This window comes from Cloeon dipterum, chromosome 4 (assembly GCF_949628265.1).
Source record: "Cloeon dipterum chromosome 4, ieCloDipt1.1, whole genome shotgun sequence".
Lineage (NCBI taxonomy): Eukaryota > Metazoa > Arthropoda > Insecta > Ephemeroptera > Baetidae > Cloeon > Cloeon dipterum.
The window spans coordinates 19,342,522-19,358,326 of NC_088789.1; the positions used below are offsets into that span (position 1 = coordinate 19,342,522).

A 15,805-nucleotide genomic window follows, 5' to 3' on the forward strand; every position below is an offset into this window, starting at 1 on the left:
TTTTGGTGATTAATCATAAATAATAGAGTTTGGGAAGAATTAAAAATACTTTCAAACTAATTGTAATCACGATAATATCAATTTTTTGTCAATTTTCCCGAAAAATGTCTACTTTACCTTGAAAGGTTTCTCCTACTGAGCGAAAATGATGCACAATTTTCAGATGAAATTTTCGCAAGTCTCGTAGTTCCCTAGCTGCGTCTTTAACGATCTGCTTTTTCTGGTTCTGTCTAATGAATATCAGGTTCCCGTTGCAAGAAGAAAAGTTATTTCGACAGTCCAGCATGCAAGAAATAAACTGTTGTTCTAGCAGGGCGCCAATGAGCAGGCAGAGCGTATGACCTGCTGCACTTACGATACTCAGGTACGGTGTCGAGTAGAGCAAAATTGAGAATTCGTTGATGATAGCCAGAGGTACAATAAATATTATCGCCAAGTACTGTACTGCTTCGAGTTTTTTAGATTTTGAATTCTACACGATGTCCTGATTATTATATATATTTTAATTTAATATAAATTTTACCTGAGAATTAGCCATGAAGAGAGCAATTTTCCTCAACATTTTGATACTTTTTGATTTCATCGTGACAAAATGTGCGTAGATAGATGCCAGAATCAATAGAAGAATGTTGTACATAAGGGGCAGATTTTCGATTGAGTGCTCTGATAGTTCTAGAAAAATGCTTCTACAAAAAATGATCTAATAAAATTAAGACCTTTACCGCAGCAGTATACAATCAAGCTTAAAGCACAGCAAATGTAAACAAGCAAATTGACACAGGAAATATACTTTTTGAACAGAGCAGTGGACATCGCCCATAAACTTGAATTTTGTTGCTGCATGGTGGGATGCCTGTTAAAATATAACATTATTTCTATTGAGACACTGTATTTATTTGCCAAATGGAGTTCTAGTGATAATGCAAGTTTTTGTTGGCATTCAAGATACAAATCAATTTTAAGATGACAACTCAAATTATAGCGATCTATACAAATTATATCCTTTTGAGTTTAAACTGGCCTGCTTCTCTTTTATCACAATCAGAACAGTTTGGCTTTTGAATATTAATAGCTTCATAATCCTACTATGGCTGACAAGTTAATTTGAATTGATTTTCAGCATGATAATTCAATACATTAGCTGTTTGCAGACTAACCAAACATTCAATTAATTATTCAGACCATCAAGTTATTCTGTTCAAGTTTTATTCAAATGAGACTTGAACTATTGCACTTTCAGAGTTGATTTTTAACATCTATAATCACAGCAGAAGCATTTTATTAACTGTCTCTTGTCTTTACTGTTGCTCATCATTTCTCTTGAGCTGACGCTGAATTTTCGTCTTTCAAAAGCAAGCGGTTCACCGACGCCTCCACAAACAAGTGTCTGTGAATAACGTTGCGACGATAGTAATGTACCACATCTGCAATGCCCTTGATTCCGACATTGTGTAGAGCAATCTCAGCTTCTTCCTGCAAATAAGACACTGAATTTCTAGTTTTGTAAATAGCTCCACAGGAGCTCACCACGAGGATCGGCGCATTGGAAGCAGCACCGAAAGATGAAGCTAATGACAGCTGAACTCCTAAGTTCTTGATGAATTTTCCAGCTACGTCCACCAGGCACTCCAACACAGATCTCTTGCATTCTGAGAAATACAAGATATTGATTAATTTAACTGGATTCCAATATAAAGAGAAAATAGCTTACGGAAGATTTCATTGTGCATGAGAATGACAGAAATTGACTTTCTGAGTACGAGTCTGGCATCTTCAGGGTTGTCAATGGTAATAGCAGCACTGCCCGAAGATTGGGGAGGCCTAATATATTTTAAAAGTGTTATGGCAAAATTCAATCTCATATCTGTCTGGCAATAAACCTTTTGTACTTGGGATGAAGTTCCGAGTTCTCAGAAAAATCTGCAATGATGAATGCAGCATCTCCAGCAATATTAGAGCCACCAGAGTTTGAGAGTTTCTCCATCAGCTTTACAGAACTCATGAGATTTTCGTCAATTTCCGAGTCAAGGTCGAACGTACTGTTATTATGAATTAATTAGAAAATTACAGCCGACAAAAATTATTTTGCTCCATTACGATGTCTTGGTCGACGGGTCATCAGGCAAAAGCACCAACTTTGAAATGCAAGACTGTGTATTTTCTTTGCTAAGTTGTGTTGGCGTTTTGGACAGGTAGAAAATGTCTTCAATTATTGACTTCGTCGACTTTTCATTGGAGACAATCGGTGTGGCGTCAAACTCGCCCCAATGCTTTGTGGTTATTTCGTCTTCTTCTTTTCCATCGTTGGTGGCCATCCCTACAGTTCGGCTGAAAAATACCAAATCATTGTAAGTAGATATACATAATGATGATTGACTATGCATTTATGTATTGTGCGTTTTCCCTGTTTTCCCAAGCGAACATTTATGTTGTCATTTTCCATTCACACTTTATATGTGTGTGTGTTATGAAAATAATAAACCATTGTATGGTACATAAAGCTTATCTGAATGGTTATATGTAATTTTAAAAATTCTCATATTATGTAGGTATGTATGTATGATATCTCTGAGCACAATTATTTTTAAAAATGTTAAAAACACATTATACATACGCGTCGATTTTTCTGCTCTGAGATCTGACCAGGATCTGACGGAGTCTTTATGTTTGGACTCGTGCCTTGTGTGTGTTGACCAAACATCCATTAGTCTGGCTCAGGTCTAGGTCTAGCGTCTGTCAGTGTCAGCTGTCGGCTGTCGGTTCTTGACGCTGTCAGTTTTGGTGTTATGCTCTCACTCTCTTCTCACTTTGTTGTTGCACGATTGACACTATTCACGGGGAGGGGGGGTGAGGAGTCACGTTTCTCGTTGCAGCAGAGTGAGCTGCTATCGGAATGCAAGCAGCATCAGCTTGATCGATCTTCGGAGCTTATTGTTAGTGAGTGAGCTACACAACACTTGAGTCCTACACAACACAAAAACCGCAGCACAGCCAGAGCAGTAAGGAGAGGAGAGTATCATCTCTAATCTCCTTCCTACATATGTAATATGTACATACATACATAGCAGTACGTAGGTTACACAGCACAACGTTTTATACAATTAGGGTTCTTTCTCCCATCGAGATTTCACGTGCGCTCCGTGAACCCCCTGAACCTCTTGTGCAGAGAGAAGTGTCTTGAGTTCTTTCTGGCCGTCAAACTTTCGTTCAAAGCCGACTCATTATCGCACTCTACCGACGGATCACTTAAGAGTTGAACATCGGAGCCAAACCACTCCGAAGTAAGAGAACAGGTCAGGAGAAATTTGTGACGGCATGGGAGTTTACTTTCCGCTCGTTTACAAATTTGACAATTGAGAATGCTCTCGGATTGCAAGTTACCTCTTAAAATATAAAAATCGGTATTGCTCCAAAGTTCAAGTTGCAATTCTGACTCGTCATCAGAAGCGCAGAGGGACAGAAGCGCAGACGTTATCATGGAATAATCAGAGTCAAGTTCCTTCTGATTTTCCATTGTTGTCGATTGCAGAAAGAGTTCGTAGACCACTAAAACAATCAAATTCAAGGAACATGGAATTAATTAAATTTTAGGATTCTGAAAAAAATACTTAATATTACAACAGATAAAAACTCATTTTTTTTTCAATTTCTAACAGACATAATAAGGGATTAAAGTTGTGCTTCGAATCAGGAAATATTTTTGGCACTGGCGTTTTCAAGTTCTAAATCATATTAATCATAGTTACAATAATTATATCAATCGTATAATTAGTAAAATGTTATATCCTAACATTTATTTGGAATTTTTAATTGTATGCCAATCGAAATTCTCATTGTCTGAGTTGGTCTTTATCCCCAAACAACAAACACTTTAAAATTATATCTAAATAGTGAAAATAACAACAAAGAAACGAATTTTGCACTACACTTAGACAATATAGTTTGGCTGGAAATTCGATTATACCAAGTAACTTAAGATCCAAAAAATTAAATCGTGAGAAAAAATTGCCCGACGCATAAAAATTATTATGCTCTTATAAACATAGCAGATTAAACGGTTAAGCAGGGAGTTACAAGGTACAATATTTGCTTGAAATTGAATGTCTTAATATGTATTGTGCTTTATTTGATCCCCCTAGTTCGTAACTCGGATAATCATCTGTTTAAATTCCCCAAATCCCTGCCCCAACAATAAGCGTTTTACTTCCATTCATCGTTTGCTCCCCCTGATGGCTAGGTGCGTGTCACAAGATGAATGGCTATTCAATAAAACACCCCTGCTCCGGGAGCAGTAACCAAGTGGAGGTTTCTACCTGGATCGTGCTCCCTCCCCCTCCAATGAGGCACGTGTTATTTAGAGTCCTTATAAGGACTTGTTATTTTGTTGTTGGGAGCATAAAAGAATGATCTATCTCATTGTCACACCGGGAGTCCATGCAAGTCAGCCCTCTTGCACTTGCATCTTTCATTCCGCCATATTTGATATATTTTTAAAACTCAAAGCGTATGCTTGGGATATTTCTAGGGTGCAGGCATACTATTTTTAAAACCAAATTAAGAAGCTTTTACGTCTTTTAGGCAATATATTTTGAGGTGTGGTAATATATTATGTGCTAAAGAACCATCGTTTTCAATTTAATTTCCACTAATTGCACATTAATATCAAGAAACATATGGCATTATGGAAGTACGAAAATAATTTCAAATTATAATAATTAATTTGTGTAATTATTGTTTTTGCTAAAACGCCATTATATTTGCAACCACCGAATTCAAGTAAAAACCATTAATTCACAAAAATACTCACAACTAACTAAGGAAACGACGTCAAGTTTTCGATATTTTGGCAGATGAGCAAACGAAGCTGCAGCCTCTCCCCGACTGAAACATATACTCTGACTGATAAGTGCGATCCGGGCTTAGTGCAACCTGTAAGGTAGCACGCTTATTCTCTCTCCCTGCACAGCAACCCCCTCTTCAATTTCATTGTGTATGTTTTGTAAACTATTTTACAGGTAGAATTCCCAAAGGAGCTTTGAATGGGTTGTTTGACCACACGTTTCTCATCCTTTTTCACTCACCAGGGGAAAGAGCATTCGATCATATAACACACACGCGTGTAAAATTATTCTTTGACTGTCAAAAGTAACTTCCATTGCCGTTTCTAAATTGAGTTCAAAAATCGCATTTTCTCCATTTCATTGTATAGTGAAAGTTCTAGAATGCGTGTGTTTGATTTGATAATTTTTATAACTTGTAATTAATAATTTGTTAAATTAGCTCCTCTGAACATCTGAAGTTTCTGAACTCTGGACGATTAATTGATATAAATAATGTACACGGCGATATAGCGCCTGCTTATACAGTATATAGTGTCTAGTTGTCTAGTGGCAATGGAAAGTCCAGCGCTACAGAGTCAAGGAGACAATGGGCGCATTGTCGCTACTAATTGTTGCAGACTTCATAAAGTTATTTTAAAAAAAAAAAAAAATCGGTGAGTATGAATTGTGGCTGAAATAAAATTAAGAACGGTATTGTATGTGTGGGATGCAGAGCTCCTTTTTAATTGTTAGTTCATTTGTTTTGCCATGCAGTGTTGATTGTTATTAGGCGCTGTTTATTATAAATTAGAAATGAAATTTTGCTTTTTAATGAGAGTAACCCTAAGTCTCCTTGTTTTTAATCAGAGTTTGCCGTTATGACCAGTTTTAGACCGCCAAGCGCTTAAACAGCAAAGGACCTGCTGGATCATTCTGTGTAATTATTGTACTAATTTTAGTTTTTCTGGATTAAATTCAGATTGATGCCTTGCAAAATTAATTATAAAATGATTTTCAATAAGAATACAGAGTGCTCGCCACTTGATTAGCATGCAAACTTTGGAGCCAATTTTCTCAGATATTGAAACGGTGCAAACTGGGAAAATTTTAGCTCCTTCTTTGAGAGGATATATAAATTTACTTATTCAACAACGTTTTACAGCATCTCGTTCGCGTCTGGCGGCGACCCCGAAACGCTCGACTCCATGAAATACACACACCAGACATGAACCAGTGGTGGGTGTGCATGTTGATTGGGTGCGGCGGCGGAATGGCTCAGGATGTCATCACCACGGTGGGACAGGCGTTCGAGATCAGATTCAAGGATTACTTCAGGAAGACGCCCAATCCGCCGCCGACCACCAAAATGCCAATGCTCGCTATTCCAACACAACCGTGCGCCGGGGGGATGGCGATGCGGCAGCCGAAGCCGAAGAGCCTGAAGCTGGAGTCGCCATCCACTTCTTGACCTGGAGTACACACATGTACAACGACCCGCTGGGCAAAGTGCCTTCGGACGTTGGCCCATCACCGGTGCCGCCCCTTCCGCAATACCACGCGCCCTCGGTGCCGCCTTCACAGCAGCAGTAGCAGCAGTTGGCCCGGCATTCCTTCGCCGCCCCAGCCTCTGAGCGAAAACGCGCCGCACCCGGCCAGGAGTAGCATCCTGACCGACTGCACCCTAGAGCTTTCGCGCCCGTGTGCAAGAAGAGCTGGGAGCACGATTATAATCGTATACGTCAACCACGATGTAGCTGACAAGTTTTGGACAACGGCACCAACGTCTTGGACATGCAACCGTTTCCGACAACCCTGACAGCCAGTGCCACTATCCTATAGCACTGCAAAGACCTGGTTCCACGCGCCTATCAGCAGGAAGGAGGCGGAGAGAATTATAAAAAATAGGGATTTTGGTGAGGGAATCACAAGGCTCGCCCGGCCAATAGGTACTATCGACTGGACTCCAAGGTGGCGTGTGTGGCGTTACGAAACACTTACTACTAATTGACCCAGAAGTGGTGGTGCATGCAAAGGACAAGATTTTTTAACTCGAGCCACCTGATGAACTACCACAGTGAGAAGAACATGCCGGGCCCATTATATCGGCGGAGAGAGCGCTCGGCCGGTGTCGCTCGACGGGCCACTCAAAAGAGCCTCTGACGAGCGCTGACACGAGCATTTAATCGAATATCCAACTGCCAAGCATTTTCATTGGATTAATTTGGCTTGGAAGACGCTGTCGCCACTGCCAAAGTTTATCACATTGATTTTTCGTTCTGCTCTGGTTTTTGTTCCAGTGAACGTTGGCCATACTTTGGTTGCATTTGCACTAAATAAAAAGCAATATTTTTCGACGGCCACTAAACTTGTTGGTATGGCACCCTCGAGGAAAAGTAATTTTGCTATATCAATAATGAGAACAAGCGTCGCAAATAATGTTGAAATGTCTCCCTCAAATATATGTGTGATACAGTTAATAGGTACACATTAATAAATTTATACGAAATACGTGTGTACATATTATGTGTACTTCTTACTGAAATTTGCTGTAATTTCAACCAACTTTTAATTTAAAAAAATAATTTTTTACATGAAAAACTCTTATAACCTTAATATTAATTAATTGCAAAAACATTTTTTATTTAATTGCTTATTTTAAGACCCCGACTTTTACTATAAAAATTTGTATTTTAAAATCCCTGATCCTTGTCATTGATTGCAAACTTGTGCGAAATGACAATCTTTTATAAAAGAAGGAGCATATATACATCATGGAGCCCAGTTTTTCCAGAACTTTTCAATTTAACAAATTTTGTCACCCCAAATCTGCTGGTTTCAATGTGCTAACTTTGGCATGTAGATTTTTAAAGGTCATTTCATATAATTAATCATTAAAACGAAGCCAAATTTTTTAGGAAAATAAGACATTTATTTTCATTACATCAGTTTCACCATTTAACGCTAATAATATGGCATAGAATTTGTTTGAAAAATCTGGACATGTTTCCTTGTTGCCAAGTTAGGATTTTTTGGTTTTGCTCTTTTCAGAAAATCAAAATCAGAAAAAGTGAGAATTGCGTAATAATAATACCGGATAATTAACCTTTGTTTTTTTTTTCAGGTAATACGCTCTAGTCAATTGCCTTGTAATTTACAAGTTAAATGTAAATTACATTGCATGTGCAAGAGCTGCAGGGGTCAGAGGGGTGACGGAAGGTCTCCCCATTGGCAAACTTCTTGTCCTGTCGCTGACAACCGTCGCATAGCGGGCAGCATTCCCCGGTCAAGAATTGGGGGTGCGTGCATTCAACGATGCAAGGCACAGGGTTGCACTCCACGGAGCCGCCCTCCCTGCAAAGGCACGCCTGGCATCCACCCTTTTTGGAGAGCATATGGAAGCGCCAGGCAAACTAAATCGGTGCACGTGGCTCGGCCATTCTTAAATTAAACAAAAATTATTCATGTAATGAAAACTAATCTCAGTTTATGGGTAGCTTAGGAAAAGGTTGAAATTCTATGTCAAAATAAAGAGCAGGATTAGTCTTGAGAACTGTTCAATCTGGCACATCATTTCAATTTATGAATCCAACTGATAATGAAATTACCTCATTAATAGCAAGTTCCGGAAGGTGTCTAGATTTAATTTTCTGTAATAACGCGCCACATTTATTTGCCTGAAGATTGAAAGACAAAAACAGCATTAAATCAAAAGATTTCTCAAACACTATGTTTGCCTCCTAAATCAAGTTGTCGGTAACCCAAGAGCTGAACACCAGTCGCAGGGAAAGCAGAATAAGCCACGCAGCGCCGTTTATCAATGTTGTCACTTGCCAGGCACCGTCATCTAAATCAGGGCTCAGGGCACTGCTCACCATGAAGTAGAGCAGGAAAATTATTGCCAAGGACGAGTAGACTATCTGAGCTAGAAGAACACCTACATGTTTAATGAAGGTTAGGGAATTTTCATAATTTCACTATAAGACAAATTATTGCTGGAATATGCTTTGATGGTTTCCATGATTGGTTTTTTCAGACGGTAGAATTTTTCCAAAATAACCAAACACTGCAGATCAAAATCCCAATAAAGCAGCATTTCCAAGTTGTCCACGTACAACATTCATTTTTATCACAAAATTTAATCGTATTAAATAATGGTTGAAAAGGTCAATAATTATGTGGTTATTATTTCCGGGAAAATACACTTTGAAGTCTATTTTTTTAATGTCCGCCCTCATGAAAAAACCCTGCAGGATGCTAAATTTAAATTTGAGAGTTTTTTGTTTATAAATATAACACTGTAAAATAGTTATTTTCCCTATTTTTATGTGTTTCAACAGGTTTCAAAAACTAAAAGGTTGGTAATATCCGAAATAAATTGAGTCTTAATTTTTGTCAATAGCACTGTCTGCCTTTTTTTGTGAAACCCTTTTCCAAATTTCTCTCTTTTTAGTGATTAATCATAAATAATAGAGTTTGGGAAGAATTAAAAATACTTTCAAACTAATTGTAATCACGATAATATCAATTTTTTTGTCAATTTTCCCGAAAAATGTCTACTTTACCTTGAAAGGTTTCTCCTACTGAGCGAAAATGATGCACAATTTTCAGATGAAATTTTCGCAAGTCTCGTAGTTCCCTAGCTGCGTCTTTAACGATCTGCTTTTTCTGGTTCTGTCTAATGAATATCAGGTTCCCGTTGCAAGAAGAAAAGTTATTTCGACAGTCCAGCATGCAAGAAATAAACTGTTGTTCTAGCAGGGCGCCAATGAGCAGGCAGAGCGTATGACTGCTGCACTTACGATACTCAGGTACGGTGTCGAGTAGAGCAAAATTGAGAATTCGTTGATGATAGCCAGAGGTACAATAAATATTATCGCCAAGTACTGTACTGCTTCGAGTTTTTTAGATTTTGAATTCTACACGATGTCCTGATTATTATATATTTATTTTAATTTAATATAAATTTTACCTGAGAATTAGCCATGAGGAGAGCAATTTTCCTCAGCATTTTAATACTGTTCGATTTCATCGTGACAAAATGTGCGTAGAAAGTTGCCAGAATCGATAGAAGAATGTTGTACATAAAAGGCAGATTTTCGATTGAGTGCTCTGAAAGTTCTAGAAAATTGCTTCTACAAAATGATCTAATAAAATTAAGACCTTTACCGCTGCAGTATACAATCAAGCTTAAAGCACAGCAAATGAAAACAAGCAAATTGACACAGGAAAAATACTTTTTGAACAGAGCAGTGGACATCGCCCATAAACTTGAATTTTGTTGCTGCATGGTGGGATGCCTGTTAAAATATAACATTATTTCTATTGAGACACTGTATTTATTTGCCAAATGGAGTTCTAGTGATAATGCAAGTTTTTGTTGGCATTCAAGATACAAATCAATTTTAAGATGACAACTCAAATTATAGCGATCTATACAAATTATATCCTTTTGAGTTTAAACTGGCCTGCTTCTCTTTTATCACAATCAGAACAGTTTGGCTTTTGAATATTAATAGCTTCATAATCCTACTATGGCTGACAAGTTAATTTGAATTGATTTTCAGCATGATAATTCAATACATTAGCTGTTTGCAGACTAACCAAACATTCAATTAATTATTCAGACCATCAAGTTATTCTGTTCAAGTTTTATTCAAATGAGACTTGAACTATTGCACTTTCAGAGTTGATTTTTAACATCTATAATCACAGCAGAAGCATTTTATTAACTGTCTCTTGTCTTCATCATTTCTCTTGAGCTGACGCTGAATTTTCGTCTTTCGAAAGCAAGCGGTTCACCGACGCCTCCACAAACAAGTGTCTGTGAATGACGTTACGACGATAGTAATGTACCACATCTGCAATGCCCTTGATTCCGACATTGTGTAGAGCAATCTCAGCTTCTTCCTGCAAATAAGACACTGAATTTCTAGTTTTGTAAATAGCTCCACAGAGCTCACCACGAGGATCGGCGCATTGGAAGCAGCACCGAAAGATGAAGCTAATGACAGCTGAACTCCCAAGTTCTTGATGAATTTTCCAGCTACGTCCACCAGGCACTCCAACACAGATCTCTTGCATTCTGAGAAATACAAGATATTGATTAATTTAACTGGATTCCAATATAAAGAGAAAATAGCTTACGGAAGATTTCATTGTGCATGAGAATGACAGAAATTGACTTTCTGAGTACGAGTCTGGCATCTTCAGGGTTGTCAATGGTAATAGCAGCACTGCCCGAAGATTGGGGAGGCCTAATATATTTTAAAAGTGTTATGGCAAAATTCAATCTCATATCTGTCTGGCAATAAACCTTTTGTACTTGGGATGAAGTTCAGAGTTCTCAGAAAAATCTGCAATGATGAATGCAGCATCTCCAGCAATATTAGAGCCACCAGAGTTTGAGAGTTTCTCCATCAGCTTTACAGAACTCATGAGATTTTCGTCAATTTCCGAGTCAAGGTCGAACGTACTGTTATTATGAATTAATTAGAAAATTACAGCCGACAAAAATTATTTTGCTCCATTACGATGTCTTGGTCGACGGGTCATCAGGCAAAAGCACCAACTTTGAAATGCAAGACTGTGTATTTTCTTTGCTAAGTTGTGTTGGCGTTTTGGACAGGTAGAAAATGTCTTCAATTATTGACTTCGTCGACTTTTCATTGGAGACAATCGGTGTGGCGTCAAACTCGCCCCAATGCTTTGTGGTTATTTCGTCTTCTTCTTTTCCATCGTTGGTGGCCATCCCTACAGTTCGGCTGAAAAATACCAAATCATTGTAAGTAGATATACATAATGATGATTGACTATGCATTTATGTATTGTGCGTTTTCCCTGTTTTCCCAAGCGAACATTTATGTTGTCATTTTCCATTCACACTTTATATGTGTGTGTTATGAAAATAATAAACCATTGTATGGTACATAAAGCTTATCTGAATGGTTATATGTAATTTTAAAAATTCTCATATTATGTAGGTATGTATGTATTATGATATCTCTGAGCACAATTATTTTTAAAAATGTTAAAAACACATATTATACATACGCGTCGATTTCTCTGCTCTGAGATCTGACGGAGTCTTTATGTTTGGACTCGTGCCTTGTGTGTGTTGACCAAACATCCATTAGTCTGGCTCAGGTCTAGGTCTAGCGTCTGTCAGTGTCAGCTGTGGGCTGTCGGTTCTTGACGCGGTCAGTTTTGGTGTTATGCTCTCACTCTCTTCTCACTTTGTTGTTGCACGATTGACACTATTCACGGGGAGGGGGGTGAGGAGTCACGTTTCTCGTTGCAGCAGAGTGAGCTGCTATCGGAATGCAAGCAGCATCAGCTTGATCGATCTTCGGAGCTTATTGTTAGTGAGTGAGCTACACAACACTTGAGTCCTACACAACACAAAAACCGCAGCACAGCCAGAGCAGTAAGGAGAGGAGAGTATCATCTCTAATCTCCTTCCTACATATGTAATATGTACATACATACATAGCAGTACGTAGGTTACACAGCACAACGTTTTATACAATTAGGGTTCTTTCTCCCATCGAGATTTCACGTGCGCTCCGTGAACCCCCTGAACCTCTTGTTCAGAGAGAAGTGTCTTGAGTTCTTTCTGGCCGTCAAACTTTCGTTCAAAGCCGACTCATTATCGCACTCTACCGACGGATCACTTAAGAGTTGAACATCAGAGCCAAACCACTCCGAAGTAAGAGAACAGGTCAGGAGAAATTTGTGACGGCATGGGAGTTTACTTTCCGCTCGTTTACAAATTTGACAATTGAGAATGCTCTCGGATTGCAAGTTACCTCTTAAAATATAAAAATCGGTATTGCTCCAAAGTTCAAGTTGCAATTCTGACTCGTCATCAGAAGCGCAGAGGGACAGAAGTGCAGAGGTCAGCATAGAATAATCAGAGTCAAGTTCCTTCTGATTTTCCATTGTTGTTGATTGCAGAAAAATATCGTAGATCACTAAAACAATCAAATTCAAGGAACATGGAATTAATTAAATTTTAGGATTCTGAAAAAATACGTAATAATAATACAACACAGATAAAAACTCAAATGTTTTCACTCTCCAACGCACATATTAAGGGTTTAAAATTGGACAAGCGAGAACCTGGTTCATAGCAAACCGCGAGTGTTGGAACTGTCGGCGACAGTACTGTGTACAGAGCGGCTACCTTAGGGATGAGGAGAGGGAGAACGAGAGGTCATTGTTGGCCGGTCCAGCAGGAGGGTCCCGTCGCGAGTATGTGTGTGCGAGCGCTCCCCTCCGTGAGGGGAGGTTTTATCACCTGACTCTCCCTCTACTCTCCCCTTTGGGCGCCCAATTATTTTACATTGATTATCCTCGTTGCAAATAATATTGATCGTATTCTCGTCAGGTAAAACCCTAGCGCGGATTACTGCACCGTTTTTTGGCTCGACCTTGAAACACTATGTACAATGCAAGCCTTAACGCCCATCGTTGCCATTTTTTGTCAAGGTTGTGAGGCCGTAAATCACTCTCCTGACAGTGCTTGACAATAATGTATTGACTGGCGCGATGCTGGGGGTGCGTGAAAAATCACGAGAGAACCGCTCTAGGTTTCTCATCCACAAAAATCGAAAATCAAGCGTGGGAAAATTTGTGCCGTACACCAGTATATTCTAAATTAAAATCGATTTTAAAAAGTTAGCAATCAACCATACGAAACGATAATTGTGTGTACATTTATTTATAATTTTAAAATGTTGTGAAATGGCAAAATCTGAACCGTAAAAATATCAGGAAGGAACTGATATTCTTGCGTTCGAAGTTTAAATAAAAAATTTAAAATATAAATATTTCGATTAAAATTTTCTTTTGACAGTGGTAATTTCCAGATCAATGAAAGCAATACATTTTTACTAGATAAACAACTGTCGTATTTTTAGTTGATTTAATATTTTAAATGTTGTAAAAATGGTGTTTTAATTAATATCTCGGTTAATAATTAGTTTAGCGGAAAATTGTTCACGACCAATTAATTTCTGAACTAAGAATTTAACTATATTTTTTCAAGTCCAAAGTGTTGACGCCGATTACAAACGAAAAAAATAGATTGGCGCAAAATAAAAGGAAGCACTATATACTCTTGAATGAATAGACGCGAGCTTGTCCAAGAAAGAGCAAAGTTTAGAGGAGAGAATGTTCCTTTCGTGATTTTTCACGGACCACCTGCATCGCGTCAAGCAAACATCATTGTCAAGCACACAAAAGCAGTCGGCTGCATAGAAAAAGTGACCTGAAAGTTACTATTTAAAATGTGCTGCGTTGCAAGCTCGTCTCTGTGTCACAGTTCAAGCGGGTGAATACTGACTCGCGGCAATCGTGCCTAAAGTAAAACTTTAAGAATTTAATTAACTAAGAGCAGACTCGATTGTCATGTTATTATCTTGATATCAACACACATTATACGGGCAAAAGAACCATCGTTTTCAATTTAATTTCCACCTAATTGAGCATTAATATCAAACAAACAAACTAACCAATGCAGTTATCAATAGCTAAGCAGTATTCTCGATTTAGAATTTTCGCAATTCGATGTTTAAAAAGTCGAATTATTTATCGGTAGTTTTACGCGGTAAAAATTGGGCCGTTTGAATTTAGAGTCCGATATAACATGCATGGCAACACGAAAAAAATTTACAAACCATCCAAATTATAATAGTTAATTTTTTGTGTAATTATTGTTTTTGTTAAAACGCTATAATATGTTTGCGACCGCTGAGTTAAAAAAAAACAGTTAATTCACAAAAATACTCACGTAAAATGAAAACGGCGTGAAGTTTTTGATATTTCGTCAGGCGAGCAAACGACAAACGACAGAGCTGGCCGGTTCTTCCCAACAGAATGAAATGCTTTAACTGAAGAATGTGTGTTAGAGCTAAAGGTGCGTATATAGTATAGTTCCCAGCGTATCCTCCTCTCCTGTCTCCCTACTCAGGAGCTTTCCATTCAATTTTTTCGTGAATGGGACCTTCAGCGCTCAAGGACATACCGCTTTACCGCAGCGCTATTCCCCGATATACTCAAGCAGCAGCTGTAGAATGGGTTTTAAATTGTTTGTGACCGTCTAGTAGTGTATAGTTAATTCGAACCGGCGCATCGCGATGACTTAGTCGGTCTGTTTCATCGGTTTTCCGCTAGCGTTGTAGCCTTTTTTCATCTGTAAATACATGACCTGTACATTATAATGTATTTTTTACTTTTAGATGAAAATAAATAAGTATGAATTTGTACGGGTAGAATTTGCAAATTGAATAGTTGTGAACCACGTTTCTCATCCCTTTTCACTCCCCCGATCAGGAGAAAAAGCTTTTCAAAGTCAACCTTTTCCAACGGAAAAGGTGACTTGGATGATTTTTATTTTTGGGGGTTCACGGCTGAAATGTAGCCCGTGAAATTCTGAACAAGCACATCAAGTTTCACAGGTGCAATCGCGATAGTTTCGCTGCAATCCGAATTTTAATATTAAAAACCTGCTCGAGGCCGCTTGACCGCGCATATTATAGACTATGAGCAGCGAGTTCGCCTCTCGTTCGTAAGGTAAATTTTTCTCGCATTTCACTTGCTTAGATCAAGAGGGCTTAGTGTAGACCAATGAAGGTTGAAATCGACCTTCAGGGCCTGTCCCTGACGTGACCCTGAGTGAAGAACTTCGTAAATTTCTAATTTCATCGAACTTCGTTTTCACCGCTGTGAAGAAGTATCGTTTCATATAAGTTTGAGATTTCAAAATTTTGACCATTTGACCTCAAATATGTGATCCAGTTAATAGGTACAAGTAAATAAATTTTAACGAAATACATGTGTACATATTTATTTATTGGGTGCTTCATACTGAAATTTGCTGCACTGTCAACCAACTTTTAATTTAAAAAATATTATTTTACATGAAGAACTCTTATAATCTTAATATTAATTGATTGCAAAAACATTTTATTCAATTGCTTATTTCA

The 15,805-nt window shown here is 38.2% G+C and overlaps 2 protein-coding genes across 2 annotated transcripts; both read right to left on the reverse strand.

Moving 5' to 3' along the window:
* Positions 1 to 880: 880 nt before the first annotated feature.
* On the reverse strand, positions 881 to 2,758 carry LOC135942600 (uncharacterized). Its single transcript, XM_065488794.1, has 6 exons — positions 2,615 to 2,758; positions 2,098 to 2,328; positions 1,881 to 2,039; positions 1,712 to 1,821; positions 1,528 to 1,649; positions 881 to 1,473 (listed from the first exon to the last, which is right to left on the reverse strand). Exons 2-6 carry the CDS (start codon positions 2,313 to 2,315, stop codon positions 1,312 to 1,314), a joined length of 771 nt encoding a protein of 256 aa, XP_065344866.1. The 5' UTR covers positions 2,316 to 2,328; positions 2,615 to 2,758; the 3' UTR covers positions 881 to 1,311.
* A 7,381-nt stretch (positions 2,759 to 10,139) lies between these two features.
* LOC135942585 (uncharacterized) lies at positions 10,140 to 12,130 on the reverse strand. Its single transcript, XM_065488765.1, has 6 exons — positions 11,871 to 12,130; positions 11,351 to 11,581; positions 11,134 to 11,292; positions 10,965 to 11,074; positions 10,781 to 10,902; positions 10,140 to 10,727 (listed from the first exon to the last, which is right to left on the reverse strand). Exons 1-6 carry the CDS (start codon positions 11,948 to 11,950, stop codon positions 10,566 to 10,568), a joined length of 864 nt encoding a protein of 287 aa, XP_065344837.1. The 5' UTR covers positions 11,951 to 12,130; the 3' UTR covers positions 10,140 to 10,565.
* Between the last annotated feature and the right edge of the window lie 3,675 nt (positions 12,131 to 15,805).

Excerpts from the sequence above, each read along its gene's own strand:
- LOC135942600 (XM_065488794.1), bottom strand. The coding sequence starts at position 2,315 with ATGGCCACCAACGATGGAAAAGAAGAAGACGAAATAACCACAAAGCAT. Across the intron at positions 1,822-1,880 it reads CTTCATCCCAAGTACAAAAG|GCCTCCCCAATCTTCGGGCA; the intron begins GTTTATTGCCAG and ends AAAATATATTAG. Across the intron at positions 1,650-1,711 it reads CATGCACAATGAAATCTTCC|AATGCAAGAGATCTGTGTTG; the intron begins GTAAGCTATTTT and ends TGTATTTCTCAG.
- LOC135942585 (XM_065488765.1), bottom strand. The coding sequence starts at position 11,950 with ATGGATGTTTGGTCAACACACACAAGGCACGAGTCCAAACATAAAGAC. Across the intron at positions 11,582-11,870 it reads CAGAGCAGAGAAATCGACGC|CCGAACTGTAGGGATGGCCA; the intron begins GTATGTATAATA and ends GGTATTTTTCAG. Across the intron at positions 11,075-11,133 it reads CTTCATCCCAAGTACAAAAG|GCCTCCCCAATCTTCGGGCA; the intron begins GTTTATTGCCAG and ends AAAATATATTAG.